Genomic DNA, 22,411 nt, shown 5'->3' on the forward strand with positions numbered 1-22,411 from the left:
TGGGAGGCTGAGGCAGGTGGACTACCTGAGGTCAGGAGTTCGAGACCAGCCAGGCCAACATATAGTGAAACCCCGTCTCTACTAAAAATACAAAAATTACCTGGACGTGGTGGCGCACATCTGTAGTCCCAGCTACTTGGGAAACTGAGGCAGGCGAATTGCTTGAACCCGGGAGGCAAAGGTTGCAGTGAGCCGAGATCACACCATTGCACTCTAGCCTGGGCAACAGAGCGAGACTCCATCTCAAAAAATAATAATAATAATAATATAGATTGTATCATTCCATATAAAGTCCAAAAAGCAGGCAAAGCTAATCTATGACATTAGATCAGCTAAAGGTCACCTTTGGGGAAGAAGAGACAGAAATAGAGGGCACAGGAGCCCCCTGAGAATGTCCTGTTTCTTGACCTGGATGGTGATTACATGGGTGTGTTCACTTTGTGATAATTCACTTATGAGTCATGCACTTTTTGAATATATGTTCTACTTCAGCAAAAAGTTAATTAAGAAAATAAATTGTGGGCAAGCCACTAGGTCCCCTTCCACACTGTGAAAGCTTTGTTCTTTCACTCTGTAATAAATCTTGCTGCTGCTCACTCTTTGGGTCCGCACTGCCTTTATGAGCTGTAACAATCACTGCGAAGGTCTGCAGCTTCACTCCTGAGGCCAGCAAGGCCACGAACCCACCAGGAGGAATGAACAACTCCGGACGGGAGGAACCAATAACTCCAGACGTGCCACCCTAAGAGCTGTAACACTTACTGCGAAGGTCTGCAGCTTCACTCTTGAAGCCAGCCAGACCATGAACCCACCAGAAGGAAGAAACTCCGAACACGTCCGAACATCAGAAGGAACAAACTCCGGACACACCATCTTTAAGAACTGTAACACTCACTGCGAGGGTCTGCAGCTTCATTCTTGAAGTCAATGAGACCAAGAACCCACCAATTCTGGACACACCATGTTCATGCCACTGCATTTTGCCCTGGGTGACTGCATTTTGCCCTGGGTGACAGAGCAAGACCCTGTCTCAAAAAACAAAACAAAAAAAATAGTGATTAATACATAGAAAATAGGGAATTGAGTGGTTGCTTTTAAATTGGAAGTATAACTTACATAGCGAAAGGGGTACAAATCTTGTGAATTTTACATATAATAAAATTTCATAAATGCATATACCTTTCTAACCAGCGTGAAGATCAAAATCTGGAACATGTCCAAAAAAAGAAAATAAATTGCCTCCAAGATCTTCGTCCTATCTGGAAGAACGGAAGAACGGAGTTGCTATTTACTGAAATGGGAAAAACATCTGAGGGAGCAGACTTTTTTTTTTTAAGATAGAGAGATAGTCTCTCTCTGTCGCCTAGGCTGGAATGCAGTGGCACCATCACGACTTACTGCAGCTTTGACTTCCCTAAGCTCAAGTGAACCTCCTACCTCAGCCTCCTGAGTAGCTGGGACTACAGACATGCACCACCATACCTGGCTAATTTTTGTTTGTTTGTTTGTTTTTTGAGATGGAGTCCCGCTCTGCTGGGCTGGAGTGCAGTGGCACTATCTCGGCTCACTGCAACCTCCACCTCCCAGGTTCAAGCGATTCTTCTGCCTCAGCCTCCCAAGTAGCTGAGACTACAATCGCATACCAACGCCTGGCTAATTTCTGTATTTTTAGTAGAGATGGGGTTTCACCATGTTGCCCAGGCTGGTCTCGAACTCCTGAGGCTCAAGCAATCCACCTGCCTCAGCCTCCCAAAGTGCTGGGATTACAGGCATGAGCCACCATGCCTGGCCCACTACTGCTCTTTTCACTGCTTCCTGTTGACCTTCAGGAAAAGGAGGCCTGAGTGGCTGCAATGAGACCCAACTAGGAGATGGTCCAGGTTGGCCTTAGTGTCAGGGACAGTGACTTCAGCAAGAAGATGGGAGGGACCTTGCTGAAAGAGATCTGAAGGGTGCTGGAGAGGAGGAAGGGGCAATGATGTGGGGGTAGGGAGTGAGAAGGGGATGCCTCAGCACCTGTACTAATGCCAGTGGACCCCTGGAATGGAGAAAGCCAGGCCTCTGTCCCCAGAGCCTGGAACCAGCCTCAGGAAGAGAGAGTGGAGAGTATAGAGCATTCTGCCTGAGCCTTCAGAGGCCTGCTAAGGCCCTGTTTACCATGAACTTCCATGAACCCAGGAAGGAAGGGGCTTAGTATATAGCATGGGCACCTGGAGTGTGCAGGTGATGCTGTTTCCTACCCTGTTGTGCTCATGACCTTAGGAATTCGGTATAGAGGGTACCAGGCCTGCCCATCTTCCCTGCTGTGCCCAGTCCCTAGGCCTGAAGGCCCAGCACAGAGGGGGTTAAGGGCTCAGGAACGCTTGCCTCTGGGTGGGTGGGAACTGTCAGCAAGGAGCCTTGTCTGTCTTGATAATCCAGGCTGCCTATCTTTTCCACAGCAGCTGTGAAGCAAACAGGTTGTCCTGGCAGGGAGGGAGGAATGTAAAGGCCTGGCTGATGGCGGGAAGGATTTGAGGCAGTAGGGACACCCAGGCTCCACTCAACAGCCACCTTTAGAACTGTACCTGGCTGGGCGCGGTGGCTCACGCCTGTAATCCCAGCACTTTGGGAGGCCGAGGCAGGCGGATCACGAGGTCAGGAGATCAAGACCATCCTGGCTAACACGGTGAAACCCCATCTCTACTAAAAATACAAAAATTAGCCGGGCGTGGTGTCGGGCACCTGTAGTTCCAGCTACTCGGGAGGCTGAGGCAGGAGAATGGTGTGAACCTGGGAAGTGGAGCTTGCAGTGAGCCGAGATCACACCACTGCACTCCAGCCTGGGGGACAAAGCCAGACTCTGTCTCAAAAAAAAAAAAAAGAAAAGAAAGAAAGAACTGTACCAGAAGACTGGAAAGGTCATGGCCCAAGTCTGGACTTGAGGGTCCCCACTGACCCAGAGAATAGGAACTGGAAGCTGATGAATAGAGTTAGGGAGGTGTTGAGAGGAAATTTTCCATTTCTGACTCAGTATGTGTCTCAACAGGGGTGCAAGGGGGACACTATCACGTGTACATGCACGGGTATGAGTAAGCACGAGCGCCCACAGGTGTATGCCCCGTTGGAGAGAGTAAACAGGGCAAGCCCACTGCAAAGCCAGGAAGGAAGGAGCTTGGCATCTGTTGAGCTCCTGTTGTTCATGTGCCAGGCTCTAGGTTAGAACTATCCACCTTCACTGTCTCATTTCATCTTCACCAGCATGGAAAAGAAAGCATTTGAACCCCTTTTTTTTGAGACAGAATCTTGCTCTGTCGCCCAGGCTGGAGTGCAGTGGCACGATCTCGGCTCACTGCAACCTCCGCCTCCCCGGTTTCAAGCAATTCTCCTGCCTCAGCCTCCTCAGTAGCTGGGATTACAGGCCTGTGCCAACAAGCCCAGCTAATTTTTGTATTTTTAGTAGAGATGGAGTTTCACCATGTTGGTCAGGCTGGTCTCGAACTTCTGACCTCGTGATCTGCCCGCCTCAGGCTCCCAAAGTGCTGGGATTATAGGTGTGAACCACCGCGCTCGGCCTTTTTTTTTTTTTTTTTTTGAAACAGAGTCTCACTCTGTCACCCAGGCTGGAGTGTAATGGCACTATCTCGGCTCACTGCAACTTCTGCCTCCTAGGTTCAAGAGATTCTCCTCCCTCAGCCTCTCGAGTAGCTGGGATTACAGGCGCCTACCACCACGCCTGGCTAATTTTTGTATTTTTAGTAGAGACAGGGTTTCGCCATGTCGTCCAGGCTGGTCTCAAACTCCTGACCTCAAGGTATCCGCCCACCACGGCCTTCAAACTGCTGGGATTACAGGCATGAGCCACTGAACCTGGCCTGAACCCCATTTTACTGTTGAGGAAGCCAAGACTCTAAGATCAGGTGCAGGGGCCAGAATCACTCAGCGGTAGTGTGGTGGAGCCCGGACTCTGACAAGTCAGTCAGAAGCTGTGCTTATTTCCTGCTAGCTCTCAGTACTCCTAGACAGGAAGCAAGAACCCTAATGTACAACCCCTGAACTGTGAAGGCGAAAGCTCTGGTTCAAGCCAAACATGGGCCTGTGATTTCAGGACAAGTGAGCTTCATGAGAAGGCTTGGCTCATAAACTGCAGGAGGTCAGAGAAAGGAGAGGGGATTGTTGCTGGATTGCAGCTGCCCAAGAGCAGTGTGTGGAAGAGGCTTAACAAGGGATTAGATGACTAGGCATGGTGGCTCATGCCTGTAATCCCAGAACTTTTAAGGGCTGAGGTGGGAGGTTTGCTTGAGGCCAGGAGTTTGAGATCAGGCTGGGTTGCACAGTGAGAACCCCCATCTCTATTTTTTTTTTTTTTTTTTGTCACTGTTGTCAGCCTGGGTTGGAGTGCAGTGGCGTGATCTCGGCTCACTGCAACCTCCGCCTCCCAGGTTCCAGCAATTCTCCTGTCTCAGCCTCCCGAGTAGCTGAGATTACAGGCGCCTGCCACCATGCCCAGCTAATTTTTCTATTTCTGGTAGAGACACGGTTTCACCACGTTGGCCAAGCTGGTCTTGAACTCCTGACCTCAAGTGATTTGCCTGCTTCGGCCTCCCAAAGTGCTAGGATTATAGGCGTATGCCACTGTGCCTGGCCTCTATCTCTATTTAAAAAAAATTTTTTTTTCTGAGATGGAGTTTTGCTCTCGTTGCCCAGGCTAGAGAGCAGTGGTCCAGCCTTGGCTCACTGCAACCTCCACCTTCTGGTTTGAAGAGATTCTCCTGCCTCAGCCTCCCAAGTAGCTGGGATTACAGGTGCCCACCACCATGCCCAGCTAATTTTTTTGTATTTTTAGTAGAGACGGGGTTTCACCACATTGGTCAGGATAGTCTCGAACTGCTGACCTCGTGATCCACCCACCTCGGCCTCCCAAAGTGCTGGGATTACAGGCCTGAGCCACTGCGCCTGGCCCTAAAAAAATTTTTTTAAGACAGGGTCTCACTCTGTCACCCAGGCTGAAGTGCAGTGGTGCGATCACGGCTCACTGCAGCTTCAACCTCCCAGGCTCAAGCGATCCTCCCACCTTAGCCTTCTGAGTAGCTGGAACTACAGGTACATGCCACCACACCAGGCTAATTTTTGTATTTTATGTAGAGATGGATTTTGTCATGTTGCCTAGGCTGGTCTCCAACTCCTGGCCTCAAGCAATCCACTCGCCTCAGCCTCCCAAAGAGCTGGGATTATAGGCATGAACCACCACACCAGGCTTCTACAAAAATTTTGTTTTAAAATTACCTGGAGCCGGGCGCGGTGGCTGACGCCCGTAATCCCAGCACTTTGGGAGGCCGAAGTGGGCAGATCATGAGGTCAAGAGATAGAGATCATCCTGCCCAACATGGTAAAACCCCATCTCTACTAAAAACACAAAAATTAGGGCCGGGCACAGTGGCTCACGCCTGTAATCCCAGCACTTTGGGAGGCCGAGGTGGGTGGATCACCTGAAGTCGAGAGCTCAAGACCAGCCTGACCAACATGGAGAAACCCCGACTGTACTAAAAATACAAAATTAGCTGGGCGTGGTGGCACGTGCGGATAATCCCAGCTACTCCGGAGGCTGAGGCAGGAGAATCACTTGGACGTGGGAGGAGGAGGTTGTGGTGAGCTGAGATCGTGCCACCTCACTCCAGCCTGGGTGACAAGAGCGAAACTCCGTCTCAAAAAAAAAATAATAAATACAAATACAAAAATTAGCTGGGTGTGGTGGCACACGCCTATAGTCACAGCTACTTGGGAGGCTGAGGCAGGAGAATAGCTTGAACCCAGGACACAGAGGTTGCAGTGAGCCCAAATCACGCCACTGCACTCCAGCCTGGCTACAGAGCGAGACTCGGTCTTAAAAATATATATATTACCTGTACCTGGAGCCAGGCCAGGCGTGGTGGCTCATGCCTGTAATCCCAGCACTTTGGGAGGCCAAGGCGGGTGTATCACGAGGTCTGGAGTTCAAGACCAGCCTGGACAAGATGGTGAAACCCCATCTCTACTAAAAATACAAAAATTAGCCAGGCGTGGTGGCGGACACCTGTAATCCCAGCTGCTCAGGAGGCTGAGACAGAGAATTGCTTGAACCCGGAAGATGGAGGTTGCAGTGAGCCGAGATTGCACCACTGCACTCCAGCCTGTGGAACAGAGCAAGACACCCTCTCAAAAAAAAAAAAAAAAAAAAAAAAAAAAATACGTGGAGCCGGGTGCTCACGTACAGGCTCATGCCTGTAATCCCAGTACTTTGGGAGGCCAAAGTAGGCAGATCACTGGTGGTCAGAAATTTGAGACCAGCCTGGCCAACATGGTGAAACCCCGTCTCTACTAAAAATACAAAAAATAATTAGCCAGGAGTGGTGGTGCATGCCTGTAATCCCAGCTACTCGGGAGCTGAGGCAGGAGAATCTCTTGAACCCAGAGGCAGAGGTTGCATTAAGCCAAGACTGTGCCACTGCATTTCAGCCTGGGCGACAGAGCGAGAAAAAAAAAATTTTCCTGGGTGTGGTGGTATGGGCCTGCAGTCCCAGCTACTTGGGGGACTGAGGCAGGAGGATTCCTTGAGTCCAGGAATTCAAGGTTGCAACGTGCTGTGATTGTACCACTGCACTCCAGTCTCTGGAAAAAAAAAAAGAGGTCCGATAGATGAGTGGAGTCTGCCTGCATAAGTAGAAACACAGAAGGAATCCTTGCATCATTCAGGGGCTTTCTTACACGATTTCACTGAATCTTGTTTGTTTGTTTGCTGTTGTTTTGAGACGGAGTTTCACTCTGTCGCCCTGGCTGGAGTACAGCGACGCAATCTCAGCTCAATGCAGCCTCCGCCTCCCAGGTTCAAGTGATTCTCCTGCCTCAGCCTCTTGAGCAGCTGGGATTACAGGTGCCCGCCAGCACACCCAGCGACCTTTTTTGTATTTTTAGTAGAGGCGGGGTTTTGCCACGTTGAACAGGCTGGTCTCCAACTCCTAACTTCAAGTGATCCACCCACCTTGGCCTCCCAAAGTACTAAGATTACAAGTGTGAGCCACCGTGCCCAGCTAGATTTTACTGAATCTTCTGAAGGATCTTATGAGGCAGGTATTATTTTCATCCCTATAATAGATAAGGAGGCTCAGAATCACATTACTGGTAACTGGCAGAACTTAGGTTTGATTCCATTGAAACTCAAAAAGGCCCCACAAAGACACAAAATCTACCCTATTCCTAGCGGGTTTGTGCATAGAGCCAGGGTGTGGGGTCTGGAGAACAGGGCTGTAGTTCTGCTCACTATAAGACTCGGGCCAAGCACTTCCTCCCTGAACCTTAGTTTCTCTATCGTGAAAATGGCATGCAGGTGTCTTTTGGAGATGGATGGACATCGGCAAAGCCCCCAGGAAAGCCATTCCTAGGACCCCACTCCCTGGAAGGGCTCCAGGGGCATCTGGGTACAGTGCTCAACATGCACACTTCCTCATGGGGCTGAATGGCATAAAGAGTATAAGGGAACATATGCTTGAGCATCTGTTCCATGTAAGGCGTTCTCTGAACACCTCCCAGGATAAATCCCGGGTGCTGGGCCAGGGAGATGGTTCAGACAAGGTGCCCATTCATGGAATGGTTGGGGACAAACAAGGGAATTTGCCACACTGTGATGAGGACAACAGTAAGAGCAGGTCCCAAGCCTGGACCTCGAGAGGGAAGTGTCAGGGAGAGTGAAGAGAAGCTTCACAGACCAGTCAAGATGAAGTGGAGGAGGCCTCTCTGACAAACTCCTAAATCTCAAGCCCCATTGACCTCATGGAGGGTAAGGATTAGAATGGTTTTCCAGGCTGGGTGCAGTGGCTCACATCTGTAATCTCAGCACTTTGGAAGGCTGATGCGGGAGGAATGCTTACTCAGTTACTCTTGAGAGGCTGAGGTAGGGGGATCCCTTGAGCGCAGAAGTGAGTTATGACCACAACACTGCACCACTGCACTCCAGCCTGGGCAATAGAATGAGACCCTATCATTTTTAAAAGAAAAAAAAACAAAAAACAAAAAACAGTGGCCGGGCGGGCGGATCACCTGAGGTAGGGGGTTCAAGACCATCCTGACCAACATGGTGAAACCCCGTCTCTACTAAAAATACAAAAATTAGCTGGGCATGGTGGTGAGCGCCTGTAGTCCCAGCTACTCGGGAGGCTGAGGCCAGAGAATCCCTTGAACCCGGGAGGCAGAGGTTGCAGTGAGCTGAGATTGTGCCACTGCACTCCAGCCTGGCAACAGAGCAAGACTCAGTCTCAAAAAACAAACAAAACAAAACAAAACGAAAAACCAGTTTTCCAGCTTCTCAGAATTTCTCAAAGTCCTTTGTTCCTGAATGAGTTTTGCTACTGTCTGTGCTATGAGACATTGAATGAGAAAACACTGAATAACTGTTTGAATAACCATATTATTTGGCCTCCTTTTATCCTTGTATAAAATTGCTAATGTCATGAGACATAGTAAAGCAACCAAGAGGAAAATAAGAGTAATTCTACCCGCTGAATTTATTATTTATTTTTTAGAAACAGGGTCTCACTCAGCCAGCCTCCCATGCTGGAGTTCAGTGCTGCTGCAATCATAGTTCACTGCAGCCTCAGTCTCCCGGGATCAAGCAATGTTCTCACCCCAGCCTCCCAAGTAGCTAGGAATACAGGCATGTGCCACCACAGCTGACTAATTTTTTTTTTTTTTTTTTTTTTGAGATGGAGTTTTGCTCTTGTTGCCCAGGCTGGAGTACAATGGGATGATCTCAGCTCACTGCTGCCTCTGCCTCCTGGGTTCAAATGACTCTCCTGCCTCAGCCTCCTGAGTAGTTTGGATTACAGGCATGCACCATCACGCCCGGCTAATTTTGTATTTTTGGTAGAGATAGGGTTTCTCCATGTTGGTCAGGCTGGTCTCAAACTCCCGACCTCAGGTGATCCGCCCGGCTGGACCTCCCAAAGTGCTGGGATTACAGGCGTGAGTCACCGCGCTTGGCCCACAGGTGGCTAATTTTTAAATGTTTCTGGAGAGATGAGGTCTTGCTATGTTGCTGTGGCCAGTCTGAACTCCTGGGTTCAAGCGACCCTCCTGCCTCAGCCTCCTAAAGTGCTGGGATTACAGGCATGAGTCACTGTGCCCGGCCTGAATTTCTTTTTTTAATGTGTATGCTGTGTATCTCTATGTGTTGTATGTCTGCGTACATGTGGGCAGTGCACATGTGTGCATTTGTATGTGTGTGTTTTGCATATTATGTGTATCTGTCTGTGAGTGTCTATGGCTGCTTCCTGTTCCTCTTTGAGTCATGCATTGTTCTCCGATGCTGAGAGGTGGAGGAAACCCGCAAGCTTTGGACAATTCTCTCCTCCTCTCTGCCTTCAGTTTCTCTCCTATATAAATGGGAGACTTGAACTCCATGATTTTGAAGGACCTGTACAGATCTGACCATCCTTAACTTCATCACCATACACTTTAGGACTTCTTCCAAAAAAGACCTAAAGAACAGTCAAGAGCTTAAAGCTGCAGTGGCAGGGGTTGAAGTTAGAAGGACGAAGTCCCCAGACTTGCCTCACTGGCCTCAGAAAAGCCATGGAGCTCCTGGTTTGAAGCAAAAGCTGTCAGAATTTAAAAGTCAGGCCCAAGGCCCTAGCTGGTGTCCTCCCACCCCTGTACTGGCCAGAGAGTCTCCATGTGCCTTGCAGAGAGGCAGAGGGATTCACATTCCAACTCCCTGTGGGGTACTGGGGAGGCAGAGGAATGGAAGAACAAATATCCAGGAAAACAGCCCTGGGCGGGAAGCGAAGTGTCCTCAGCCCTGCTTTGCCCCGTGTTGGCTCCTGATAAACAGAAGGCTGCTGGGCCCCCACCCTGATAGCCCAATGTCTGCTTATCAGGACCCCCTGACTATCCCACCCAGGCCCAGACTCTCCTCCAACCCACACCCTACTCACAGCAATCCCCACCCCTGGCCAGAGGCCACAGCCACAGGATCTCTGGCTGCCTGAGATAATCTCTCTCCTTTCCCTTTAGGACGCCTAGGTTCTGCCCATGCTCACCTTTGGACTTGGCCCCCAGGCACTAGGCAGAAGTCTAGGAAGTAAGTGGCATGAAGCTTGCCCTAGTACACGAAGCCCTGCCTTTGTTGAAGGAGCTTGAGCTGTCTGTGGGGTCTCTGAGTAGAGGTGGCCTCGCAGGAGGGACACAGGACAGGAAAGGGGGTCAGGGGAAGCAGGAGCAGACATAACGACAATGCCTCACCTGGTTAGAGCAGCTGGATTTCAGAAGCTTTGTCGCTCATCTTTTTTTTTTTTTAAACGGAGTCTCATTCTGTCACCCAGGGTAGATGGCAGTGGTGCAGTCTTGGCTCACAGCAACCTCTGCCTCCTGGGTTTAAGCAATTCTTGTGCCTCAGCCTCCCGAGTAGTTGGGATTACTGGTGCTGCCACCACGCCCGGCTAATTTTTTGTATTTTTAGTAGAGACAGGGTTTCTCCATGTTGGCCAGGCTGGTCTCAAACTCCTGACCTCGAATTATCCACCCACCTCAGCCTCCCAAAGTGCTGGGATTACAGGCGTGAGCCACCGCACCTGGCCCTCACTCATCTTTCTATATTTCTTTTTCTTTCTTTCTTTTTTTTTTTTTTTTTGAGGTAGAGTCTCACTCTTGTCACCCAGGCTGAAGTGCAGTGGTGCAAACATGGCTCATTGCAGCCTCGACTTTCCAGGCTAAAGTGATCCTCTCACCACAGCCCACCAAGTAGTTGGGACTATATAGGCACATGCCACCACAACTGGCTAATTTGTTTTCTTTTTTTTTTTTTGTACTTTTAGTAGAGATGGGGTCTCACTATGTTACCCAGGCTGGTCTTGAACTCCTGGGCTTAAGTGATCTGCCCCCCTCAACCTCCCAAAGTTCTGGGATTACAATTGTGAGCCACCGTGCCTGGGCACTCACTCATATTTCTGACTTGACTCTTACAACTTGGCAAGATGTGTATAACCACCAAAGCTCAGAGAAGTGCAATTTGTCCCCAGTCACACAGTTTGTGAGACAGAAGAAAGAAGTAAAGAAGGAAACTGACATTTGTTTCATATGTGCTAGGACCTGATCTGGGAGCTTGAGATGAGTGCTCATATCACCCTCTTCATCACTGTATAAGGTTGGTATTGACAGCTGCCATTTTAAATTTGAGGAAACTGCGAGTGGGAACACTTGGTCCAAAGTCACAGAGCTGGATGCAGCACAGCTGAGACTGTCACTTGGGACCTGTCACCTCTAGACCTGGGTTCTTGCAATGGTCCCAGGTGGCTTTCAAGAATATTCCATGGGCTTTCAGATGTTCAAGGACAGGCCTTGTGGGGGTCCCTGAGGGAATGGGGTGAGGTGGGAATGAACTTGTTTGAACCCCTTCTGTTGACCGGCACCAGCAGCTGATCCCCTAGATCTGGCAACTCTGTGAACTGGGGACTATTGTTATTCCTATTTACAAATAAGAACAGGGAGGGTCCCAGAGAGAAAATGGCTTGCCTGAGAGAGCCACAGCTTTGTCCATCTGCTTCCTCAGGCCAAGGTCTCTCTCCTCCCCCATATTACATTAGGCTCAGCTTGATGTAGGCTGGAACATTTATTTAGTTGTTAATTATGTGATAGAAGTACATCAGTGAGCTGGGCGCAGTGGCTCACGCCTGTAATCCCAGCACTTTGGGAGGCTGAGGCGGGCGGATCGCCTGAGCTCAGGAGTTCGACACCAGCCTGGGCAACACGGTGAAAGCCTGTCTCTACTAAAAATACAAAAAATTAGCTGGGCGTGGCAGCAAGTGCCTGTAGTCCCAGCTACTCAGGAGGCTGAGGCAGGAGAATCGCTTGAACCCAGGAGGCGGAGGTTGCAGTGAGCTGAGATTGCGTTACTGTACTCCAGCCTGGGCGACAGAGCAAGACTCTGGCTAAAAAAAAAAAACAAAAACCAAAAACAAAAACACAGAAGTATATTAGTGAATAAACAAGGCCCTCATGACTATTTACTTAATGTGAATAATCACACAAATAAATAAGTCCCTATCAGGGAGACTTAAATAGTCTGGGAAGACTTCCCTGCAGAAGTAACACTTAGAGATGTGAAGAGGGAGGCTGGTGCGGTGGCTCACGCCTGTAATCCCAACACTCTGGGAGCCCATGTGGGCGGATCACTTGAGCCCAGGAGTTTGAGAGCAGCCTAGACAACATGGCGAAACCCCGTCTCCACTAAAAATACAAAAATTAGCCAGGTGTGGTGGTGTACGCCTGTAGTCCCAGCTACTTGGGAGGCTGAGGTGGGAGGATCACCTGAGCCCAGGGAGTCTGCAGTGAGCCATGATGACACAACTGCACTCCAACCTGGGTGACAGAGTTAAATTGTCTCAAAAAAAAGGAAGGAAAAAAAAAAAAAAGAGCTCTGAAGAGGGGCTAGGAGCTAACTAGACAAGAAAGGAGGGAAGACCATGCTAAGCAGAGGGTAGAGCATGTGCCAGCGTGCTGTGACCTCAAGAAATAGAACACCTCCACAGGACCCAGAAAAGGTTGGGTCTCTTCTCCCACTTCCATCCTGGTCTAGTCTGCCCCCGCAGAGGAAGAGTATTAACTGCCTTCCAGCACACAGACCAGATTGTCTAGGATAGGGAAGAGGGAAGGGCGTGTCCCCCAGAATGGGGATTCTAAACAGCAGAGGCCTTGCTTTGAGGAGCCTCTCCTCTACCCCAGAGGCAAAGAACCAAACAGTGCTAGGCTCTCACTGGAAGTGCCTTGAGCTTTGAAGAGCAGACCCACAAGAGCTGGGGATTCAGCTGCTCTCAAATCTCCTAGTAGAGCAACCCCCAAGAGGACCTTGCCAGGGCAGTGCTAGGCAGAGTCTCTCTGCCTGCCTAGGTCTGGCCTCCTTGGGCTCATCATAAACACAGGGGCAGGGGCTGGGAATAGAAATTTAGGCTGACGGGTAGCGTGAGCTCGGCTGCCAGACAGATTCTGGAGATCCAGTTGCCAGGACCCTTCCTGCCCTATACAGAGAGATTCAACTAACATTGCCTACCACCACTGCAAAACAAAAACAAAAACAAAAAAAGCAAAAATGAAAAACCTTCCACTAGGGATCTGACCAGCAATTAAATGCTGGTGGATGGGATGAGGCTGTTCTTTCTCCTTCCCAGCCTGGCAGAGATGATGAGCTTCTTGGAGATGGGAGTGAAGGGTGAATGTGGTCCATGAGAGACTATGTGAGAAAAGGCCTTCTAGGGAAAGGGGCCAGTGACCCTTGTCATGGACTCTAGCAGGGCAAGGGTTAAGAGGCAGGGCCAGGAAAAGTGCCCCACCCAGGGGAGGGACCGGTATGATAAAAGGCAAGCAGCTTGAGGAAGAGGAAGGGACAGATCCTCCCTGCATCCAAAGGCCTCCTCAGTCTGCAGTTCCAGCTCCAGGTAAGTGCACCTTCTCTGGGTCTGTCTGCCTGTCTGCTTGTTAGTCTGACCAAAGGGAACCTTCTGCATCATTACGCCATCTCTGGCTTGTTTAACACTGGCCCTGGGTCCCCATGAGATCTTAACAGACCCTAGCTCCAGTCCCCTTCCCATAACCCACCTGGGCTGTGCCTGACCACAGAATCAAGGAGACGCTGGCCTGCGAGGGAGCCGTAGAGCAGGGAGCAGGGAGCTGTGTGTGTCCAGCCCTGACCTGTCCTGTTCTGCCCCCAGCCCCTCACAGTGCTTTTCAAGCCATGCTTCCTGTGCCCCCAGTGGGGCCCTGGCTGGGATATCATCATATACTGTAAGTTTGCGATGAGACACTACAGTATAGATGATGTACTAGTCCGGGCACCCTCAGCTCTGGAGCCTGACAAGGAGGACAGGAGAGATGCTGCAAGCCCAAGAAGCTCTCTGCTCAGCCTGTCACAACCTACTGACTGCCAGGGCACTTGGGAATGGCAAGGAAACCGTTACCATTACTGAGTTTAGTAATGGTAATGGTTCTCTTGCTATACCCAGAAAACGTGCCAGGAAGAGAACTCAGGACCCTGGAGCAGACTACTGGAAGGGAGACTCCAGCTCAAACAAGGCAGGGGTGGGGGCATGGGATGGGGGGTAGGGGAGGGAATAGATACATTTTCTCTTTCCTGTTGTAAAGAAATAAAGATAAGCCAGGCACAGTGGCTCACGCCTGTAATCCCACCACTTTCAGAGGCCAAGGCTGGAGGATTTCTTGAGCCCAGGAGTTTGAGACCAGCCTAGACAACATAGTGAGACTCAGTCCCTAATATTAAAAAATAAAAATAAATAAATAAAAGGAATAAAGATGAGAACCAGAATGCTTATATTTTATTAGTATCCAAGACTGGGGAGAGGGATGGGGTGGGAGAGATCAAGAATTGGGGAGCAGATGGGAGGCGCTACCTCACTCAGGAGACACGAGTTCTTATCCAAGTTCAAGGTGAAGGAAGTGAGGGCAGGAAGAGAAATCTCCCTGCTAGCAACAGCGACTCAGGGAGAAACTCTGGGCCCATAGCTAGCTGGAGGCAGGGTGACATTGCTCCCACCAATGGGCCATCTTCTTAGCTACACCTTTGTAGCTGTGGTCCCAGGCAGAGGAACCACCTGGAAACTGAGCTAAGGCAGGTTCCTTCTTCCAACAGAAGACACAGCTGGGCAGGGACTGTGCAGACTCAACAGGGCCAGGCCAGCTAGCGGCCAGTCAGTGTTCATGTCTCTCACCAGTGCCTGGAGGGTCCCCAGCCAAGGACAGAACTGGTCAGTTCCCGCCAGCAGCTGGAGCTGGAATGCCCTGGGAGGGTCAGTAGAGGGTGGTCACTTGAGGAGCTTCACAGAGAGGCGGATGTCAACATCACAGAGGAAGATGTCCATGAGGTCACGGCCTGCCTCCTGTGCTATCTGGGAGATCAAGTGGCCCTTCGGACCAATCAGGAGTTTCTGAGGGTATGTGAAAGAGAAGGAAGCCAGGAATGATGCCACATGCCTGTAGTCCCAGCTACTTGGGGGGCTAAGGTGAGAAGATCCTTTGAGCACAGGAGTTTGAGTCCAGCCTGGGTAACAGTGCGACCCCTCTTTAAAAAAAAGAGAGGGTGGCCGGGCGCAGTGGCTCACGCCTGTAATCCCAGCACTTTGGGAGGCCGAGGCGGGCAGATCACCTGAGGTCAGGAGTTCGAGACCAGCCTGGCCAACATGGTGAAATGCTGTCTCTACTAAAAACACAAAAAATTAGCTGGACATGGTGGCGGGCACCTGTAATCTCAGCTACTTGGGAGGCTGAGGCAGGAGAATCACTTGAACCTGGGAGGCAGAGGTTGCAGTGAGCTGAGATCGTGCCTCTGCACCCCAGCCTGAGTGACAGAGCAAGACCCTGGCTCAAAAAAAAAATTAAAAAGTAAAAAAAAGAGAGGGTTAGATGTGGTGGCTCACGCATATTAATCCCAGCACTTTCGGAGGCCAAGGTGCATGGACTGCTTGAGCCCAGGAATTTGAGACTAGCCTGGGCAACATGGTGAAACCCCTTCTCTACAAAAAAATTTTTTTAAATTAGCGGATGGTCAGGCGGCACTTTGGGAGGCTGAGGTGGGCGGACAATTTGAGGTCAAGCGTTCGAAGCCAGCCCGGCCAAGATGGTGAAACCCCATCTCTACTAAAAATACAAAAATTAGCTGGGCTTGGTGGCGGGCACCTGTAATCCCAGCTTCTCGGGAGGCTGAGGCAGGAGAATCACTTGAGCCTGGGAGGCGGAGGTTGCAGTGAGCAGAGATCGCGCCACTGCACTCCAGCCTGGATGACAGAGTGAGACTTTGTCTCAAAAATAAAAATAAAAAATAAAAAAATCAGCTGGTCCCAGCTCCTCAGGGGGCTGAGGCGGGAGGATTGCTTGAGCGTGGGAAGTCAAGGCTGCAGTGAGCTGTGATCACACCACTGCACTCCAGCCTGGGTGACAGAGCGAGACTGTCTCAAAAAAAAGAAAAGAAGAAGAAAAAGAGAGAAGGATATGGTCCTGCTCTCAGGGCTCCAAGCTGGGGGAAGAACTCCTGCCTAACATAGTCTTGATCTCTCCTCTGAGCCTAGTCTCACTTACCACATAAGATTCTTTGGGCACCAGAAGCTTCTGTTGGATAACCAGCTCCCCACCTGGTCCTTCCTCCCACACTGCCGTCTTCTGTACAGGGAGACAAATGATTAGTCAGTCATACACCTGGGTAGAGGTGTGTGTCTGGTAGAGAGCCCCCAGAACCCTTCACTCTGTACCTGCTGTACATTGTAAGGCACCTCCTGGGGCAGGTGTTCTAGGAGCTTCTCTCGGATAATGTTGGCACAGATCTCTTCTGGTGTCTGGCTAGTGAGGACTGCACTGTGGTACTCCCAGGGCCCTGGCTGGGCCTGTGTCAGAAGGTATTGCTGTGGGAACAGAGGGAATAGATGGGCATCTTAATCCCAACCAGGACTTTTCTCCTCACTTTTGCTTCCAGGAGGAAATTTGAGGGCTGTCTTCATATGGTAGAAACCAAGGGCCAGGCTATGGCCAAGACTAACTGACCTTTAGTGTTTTCACATCCTCCTGGCTTAGGGCTGACAACATGAAGATCTCCTTGAAGTGGGGCCAGCCAATCCTCTGAGGATTTCCCACAGATTGTGTGTTTGGGTCCTTAACTGCTGGGCTGGGGCAATGGGTGCCAGGGTGTGAGTGGAAGGCCTGCCTCATCTTGAGCTTTTTGCCATTGACCACACCTTCAGTGAGGGCTGCCGTGAGCTCCAGGAGAACTGACTTCTGCTTCAGACAATCTACCTGGACATGGGGGATGGGCAAAGGGTGCGTGGTCAGAGATAGGGGACTTGGAGGGAAGTAGACCCCTTCCTCAGGTGGGTAGTGCTCACCTTGTTCATGACCAGGACACTAGGGATCTGGGAGAACTTGGTCAAGCACCTGAGCAACTGGGGGCTGAGCTGGTTCCGTGTCCACTTGTCTGAGACATCCACAAGAACCACAACTAGAAGATGGCAAGGCAGGAAGAAGGAAAAGGAAATGGTCACTCTTCCTCCTGCCCTGACAAAAACTTCCATGGTATGAGCTTGGCTTTCGCCCCCCAAACTACCAAGGAATGAAAGGCCATGACCCCTGTAAACTGGGCTTAAGGTTCCCATCCTGAACCTAACCAAGATCAGCAGATTCCATGCTCTTCCATGGATCTTCCAACAAAGAGAGCTCCAGGTGATGCCTGAGGGACAGACATACATCAGTCAGGAAAGGTCTTATGACTAAGGCATTTCTGATGAGGGATGTGGTATGGTAAAGGGGTTTTCCAGCCCCTATAATGGAATCTCCCCACCCTCTTTCAGTACCTCCCCACCAATCCACCCCAATTCCACCACAATTACCTCTTCTGTTTACCAGGACTGATAATGCCAGGTGTGTCAAGTAGAATCTAAAATCAGGAAAGTGAGATACCCAGACCCCAGGAGAAAAGATTATGACTGGGAAGTGAGAGAGAGGCTACCTGTGATGTCAGGAGCCTGCCCTCCCTTCTCAGTCAAACTATTATTGACTTTAGGTTTGTTTTTTGTTTTTTTCTGAGACGGAGTCTCACTCTGTCATCCAGGCTGGAGTGCAGTGGCACAATCTCAGCTCACTGCAACCTCTGCCTCCCGGGTTCAAGCAATTCTCCTGCCTCAACCTCCTGAGTAGCTGGGATTACAGGTGTGCACCACCACACCCGGCTAATTTTTGTATTTTTTTAGTAGAGACAGGGTTTCACCATGTTGGCCAGGCTGGTCTTGAACTCCTGATCTCAAGTGATCCGCCCGCTTTGGCCTCCCAAAGTGCTGGGATTACAGACGTGAGCCACCGCGCCCAGGCTGACCTTAGGTTTCTACCATTCTGCTTTGATGGGATCTGGGAGAAAGATGATGACTGTGAATATAAGGAAGATTAGGAAGCAGTAAACAGAGAATGAAATCGGCTGGGCGCGGTGGCTCACGCCTGTAATCCCAGCACTTTGGGAGGCCAAGGCAGGCGGATCACCTGAGGTCAGGAGTTTGAGACTAGCCTGGCCAACATGGTGAAACCCCATCTCTACTAAAAATACAAAAGTAGCCGGGCGTGGTGGCGCATGCCTGTAGTCCCAGCTACTCGGGAGGCTGAGGCAGGAGAACTGCTTAAACCCGGGAGGCAGAGGTTGTAGTGAGCTGAGATCATGCCATTGAACTCCAGCCTGGGCAGCAAGAGTGAAACTCCATCTCAAAAAAAAAAAAAAAAGAGAGCGAGAGAATGAAATCTTTCTGACTAGATGTCAGGGGAGGGCAAGGTAGAGACAGAACTGTACCATGCCTAAAGGAAGAGGAAACCCCCTTTCCTGGCCAGGCACAGTGGCTCACACCTGTAATCCCAGCACTTTGGGATGCTGAGGCAGGCGGATCACGAGGTCAGGAGATCGAGACCATCCTGGCTAACACAGTGAGACCCCGTCTCTACTAAAAATACAAAAAATTAGCTGGGCGTGGTGGCAGGCGCCTGTAGTCCCAGCTACTCAGGAGGCTGAGGCAGGAGAATGGCGTCAACCTGGGAGGTGGAGCTTGCAGTGAGCCAAGATCGCGTCACTGCACTCCAGCCTGGGAGACAGAGTGAGACTCCATCTCAAAAAAAAAAAAAAAGAAAAGAAACCCCCTTTCCTCACATAAATGAATGTGACCATCATTTTCTTCAAGGCTGATGGTAAAGGAGACCCTCTTAGCTTCACCCTCTGTCCTGTTTCAAGGACTCCCTTTGTAGGTACCCACCACCTGGGTCTCCTTCTCTGTGATGACCCCCAGAGCTTGGCAGCGAGTGGTATGCACCTTCCTGGAAACAGGGAACACCTGCCAGGAACAAAGGAGTCTCAGTGAGGTCTCAGATCCCTCCAAGACCATCCTTGAAGGCATGGCAAGAAGTAAAAGATGTAAAGGGTAGGATGGTCAAGGGTGTAGCATACCTTTCGGCCCAGTAGCTGGTTGGAGAGTGTTGACTTCCCTGCATTCGGGGCTCCCAGGAGGACCACTCGTAGGACCCGGGAATTCTCAGGCATATCAGGGTGATGGACCAAGAGGACATCCTGCTCATCTATGTGCAAGTGGGAAGAAGCGTGAGACATAGTGGAATCTGGATTTCCTGTCAAGTGCTTGTTCCTGCCCACCCACAAAGGGAGCAGGGGTACAAAATTAGTGCACCAGGTTGAAGTCACCTAGACCTGACTTTGAGACTTTGGCCCTTAATTTACATTAATTTATAAAGTAACTCTCTGAGCCCTTTAGTTTTCTCATATGTAAAAGTGAGTTGATATTAACGGTACCTACTTACCAGCTTATCTTATAATTTTTTTGATGACTAGCAATTGTGTAAAACTCAGCACAATACCTGGCACTTAATAATTACTGCATGTAATTATAATGTATAGCTGTGCCTGAGAAGTGAATGTACATGAAAGCAAGCTGGATTACACAAAGCCAGATATTTCCTCAGCTCTCATTCTCTCACCCTACTAAGGGTGCTATGAAGGCTCTGCAAGCTTTCCCAGTCTTTTTTTTTTTTTTTCCTGAAGGAGGGACGGGAGGAAGGGCTAGGGGTCAAGAAGGGACAGGGCCCAGTCTTTTTATATTATCTTCTCATGACACCATTTTGCAATGACCAGTTTGTGTCCAGTCTCCAATACCGGACACTGTTTGAAGAATAAAGTGTGCTGTTTTCCAGGTGTAACTGTGTCTTAACAAGAAGATGAGGCCCAACATGCATTTATTGGATCAAATTTGCTTCCCATGTCGGGGTGCAGAGCCATAGTTCCACTTTGTGGCCCTTCAATCTCATGCTCTTTAGTGAGCGTCTCTGGTTGTGACCAGATCGTTTCCTTCTCCCACTCAAACTGTTATTTCTCTCCTGAGAGATTTTTCACTGCTCCTCCCTGTCAGGGCCTCAAAATTGTTTTCTATAAAATAGAATCCCCAGAAACCTTTCAATGCTAAAAACATGACAGTTCCGGGCAAACCTATCAGGGCGCTTTACCTCTGTTCATGGACACCGCGGGGACGCAAGGAGTCACCGAACTGTCGGGCTGAGAGAATCCGAGGAAGTGGTCCAGGGCAGAGCCCTGGCCATTACTGCGAGAAGCCGAGGCCAAGCGGGGACCAGAGAAAGCGGACCCCGCGACGCAGGACACGCACCTCCGTTGGAAGCCTAAGAGTGAGGAAAAAGGGATCACCCGCTCCCTCGCGACATGAGGGCCCACCTGCCAGACTCTTAACACCGATTGAACAAGCCTAGCCCCGCGCCAGCTGGGGGCAGCCATTACAGCCGCAAGGCACTGCGGGAACCGACCAGGAGCGCTCCTACGATTGAACAGAGCGGCTGACGAACCAGCGAGTAGGAGAGAGGTAGGTCTGCCCAAATTGAAAGCCGAGACACATGGGATGTGGGCGGGAGGAGGAATTGCTCTGGAGACTAGTGGAGGCTAAGGAAAGGGGAAAATGTGTATTTAGAGTCTGTGCAAGCATGACGGTAGTTTTGGACTCCCATACACAACGTATTTTTTTCTTCTGCCAAAGTTTTGTAAACGGCCCTTCTGGCCATGTCTCCTAAAAGACTACATTTCCCATGAGGCCAAATAGCAGAAATCGTCCTCCCATCGAGGGAGGAATGGTTGTGGGAGTGGGAGGGGGCACTGTTCCGCCTGTCCCCGTAAGGGTTTTGTTGTTGTTTGTTCCTAGTCCTTTCCATCCTTTGGCCTGCAGGATCCTCTCCCAGCCTTAATTTGGCTTGCCCTAGAGGTCAGCGGTGGCCCCGGGCTGTCTGCACCTTTGCTTTAGGCTAGGTTCCTGGAAGGAGTGGTCCTTGGGTCGGTGTTTGGGATGAAGAGCAGGTCTGGATTTCCCTCCTGTAAGCCTTGGCTACTGTCTACTATCTGAGGTCATTCCTTTATGGAGAACAACCAGAGGGTTTGCAAAGGAGGAAGAAGTGGCTTAGCCACCTAAGGTCTCCTAGACCGCTCTAGCAGCCGGAGAAACTCCATTTACCTTGCTCTGTTTGAGGCCTTGAGCCCTCTTCATCCTTTGTAGCCTCTAAATCAAACACTTGAAACAGAGAGCTGGGCGCGGTGGCTCACGCCTGTAATCTCAGCACTTTGGGAGGCCGAGGCGGGCGGATCACGAGGTCAGGAGATCGAGACCATCCTGGCTAACACGGTGAAACCCGGTCTCTACTAAAAATACAAAAAATTAGCCGGGCGTGGTGGCGGGCTCCTGTAGTCCCAGCTACTCAGGAGGCTGAGGCAGGAGAATGGCGTGAACCTGGGAGGCGGAGCTTGCAGTGAGCTGAGATTGCACCACTGCACTCCAGCCTGGGCGACAGAGCGAGACTCCATCTCAATTAAAAAAAAAGAAAAAAAAAAAAAAAGAAACAGAGATAAACTTTGGTAGAGGGGGTGTTGAGGAAGGAAGGTTCTTAGAGTCAGTGCTCATTCTGTCGCCCAGGCTGGAGTGCAGTGGCATGATCATAGCTCACTGGAGCCTGAAACTCTTGGGTTCAAGTGATCTTCCAGTTTCAGCCCTCTTGAGTAGCTAGGACTACAGGCACATGCTAACATGCCTGACTATGGAGGAAGATGTATAAAGCATCCACTAGCAAGCTCTGTCCTGTGCTGGGAATACATCAGTGAACAAAACAGACAGAAATCTCTATCACGGGATTTCAGGGACCCCATCTCTAAAATAACAACAGCAACAAAAATACAACACAATACAGTATAACAACTATTTATATAGCACTTACATTGTATTAGATATTATAAGTAATCTAGAGACTTTAAGATGACTTAAAGTCATCTCTTACTACAAGAGAATCAGCAGATTTTGGTATCCATAGGATGGGAGGGTGGAAATTATGGTATCTAAATTCCCTGGGAAGACACCACTGTATATTCTGGCTATCCTCAATTTCTCTTCTCCCATTCTTTCTTTTATTTTTATTTTTTTGAGACAGGGTCTTGCTCTCTCACCCAGACTGGAGTGCAGTGGTGCAATCATGGCTCACTACAGCCTCGACCTCCCAGTCTCAAGCATTCCTCCCACCTCAGCCCTGCTAGTAGCTGTGACTACAGACCTGCCGCTGCCATGCCTAGTAATTCTTTTTTTTTTTTTTTTGAGACAGAGTTTCACTCTTGTTGCCCAGGCTTCAGTGCAATGGTGCGATCTTGGCTCACTGCAACCTCTACCTCCCGGGTTGAAGTGATTTTCCTGCCTCAGCCTCCCGAGTAGCTGGGATCACAGGCATACACCACCATGCCCGGCTAATTTTGTATTTTCAGTAGAGACGGGGTTTCTCCATGTTGGTCAGGCTGGTCTTGAACTCCCGACCTCAGGTGATCCGCCAACCTCAACCT

General features: G+C 50.1%; 2 protein-coding genes and 1 non-coding gene across 7 annotated transcripts in view; 2 read left to right on the forward strand and 1 right to left on the reverse strand.

Annotated features, from left to right (window-relative positions):
- Positions 1 to 13,754: 13,754 nt before the first annotated feature.
- MIR144 (microRNA mir-144) lies at positions 13,755 to 13,840 on the forward strand. Its single transcript, NR_106534.1, has one exon. It is a non-coding gene; the product is annotated as a microRNA mir-144 (primary transcript).
- A 471-nt stretch (positions 13,841 to 14,311) lies between these two features.
- Positions 14,312 to 20,323, reverse strand: ERAL1 (Era like 12S mitochondrial rRNA chaperone 1). Of its 2 annotated transcripts, none has more exons than XM_034942185.3 (10): positions 20,041 to 20,323; positions 18,977 to 19,104; positions 18,786 to 18,863; positions 17,388 to 17,434; positions 17,166 to 17,227; positions 16,887 to 16,999; positions 16,549 to 16,797; positions 16,260 to 16,409; positions 16,090 to 16,170; positions 14,312 to 14,796 (listed from the first exon to the last, which is right to left on the reverse strand). In XM_034942185.3, the coding sequence occupies exons 1-10, from the start codon at positions 20,321 to 20,323 to the stop codon at positions 14,764 to 14,766; spliced, it is 1,224 nt and encodes a 407-aa protein (XP_034798076.1). In that variant the 3' UTR covers positions 14,312 to 14,763. The 2 variants fall into 2 exon arrangements, with proteins under 2 accessions (XP_034798076.1, XP_034798075.1); XM_034942184.3 differs by having other exon boundaries at positions 14,312 to 14,942.
- The window catches only part of FAM222B (family with sequence similarity 222 member B), a 101,087-nt gene continuing 98,754 nt past the window's right edge, over positions 20,079 to 22,411 (forward strand). For 2 of the 4 annotated variants that reach the window (XM_063599165.1, XM_063599163.1), the window contains exon 1: positions 20,333 to 20,408. The gene's annotated coding sequence lies outside the window, so the exon portion shown is untranslated. Of the gene's footprint in view, positions 20,409 to 22,411 lie in introns of all 4 variants that reach the window. The other 2 variants (XM_055101887.2, XM_063599164.1) reach the window with 2 other exon arrangements.

The sequence above is a fragment of the Pan paniscus genome, chromosome 19, assembly GCF_029289425.2.
Source record: "Pan paniscus chromosome 19, NHGRI_mPanPan1-v2.0_pri, whole genome shotgun sequence".
NCBI classification, from domain to species: domain Eukaryota; kingdom Metazoa; phylum Chordata; class Mammalia; order Primates; family Hominidae; genus Pan; species Pan paniscus.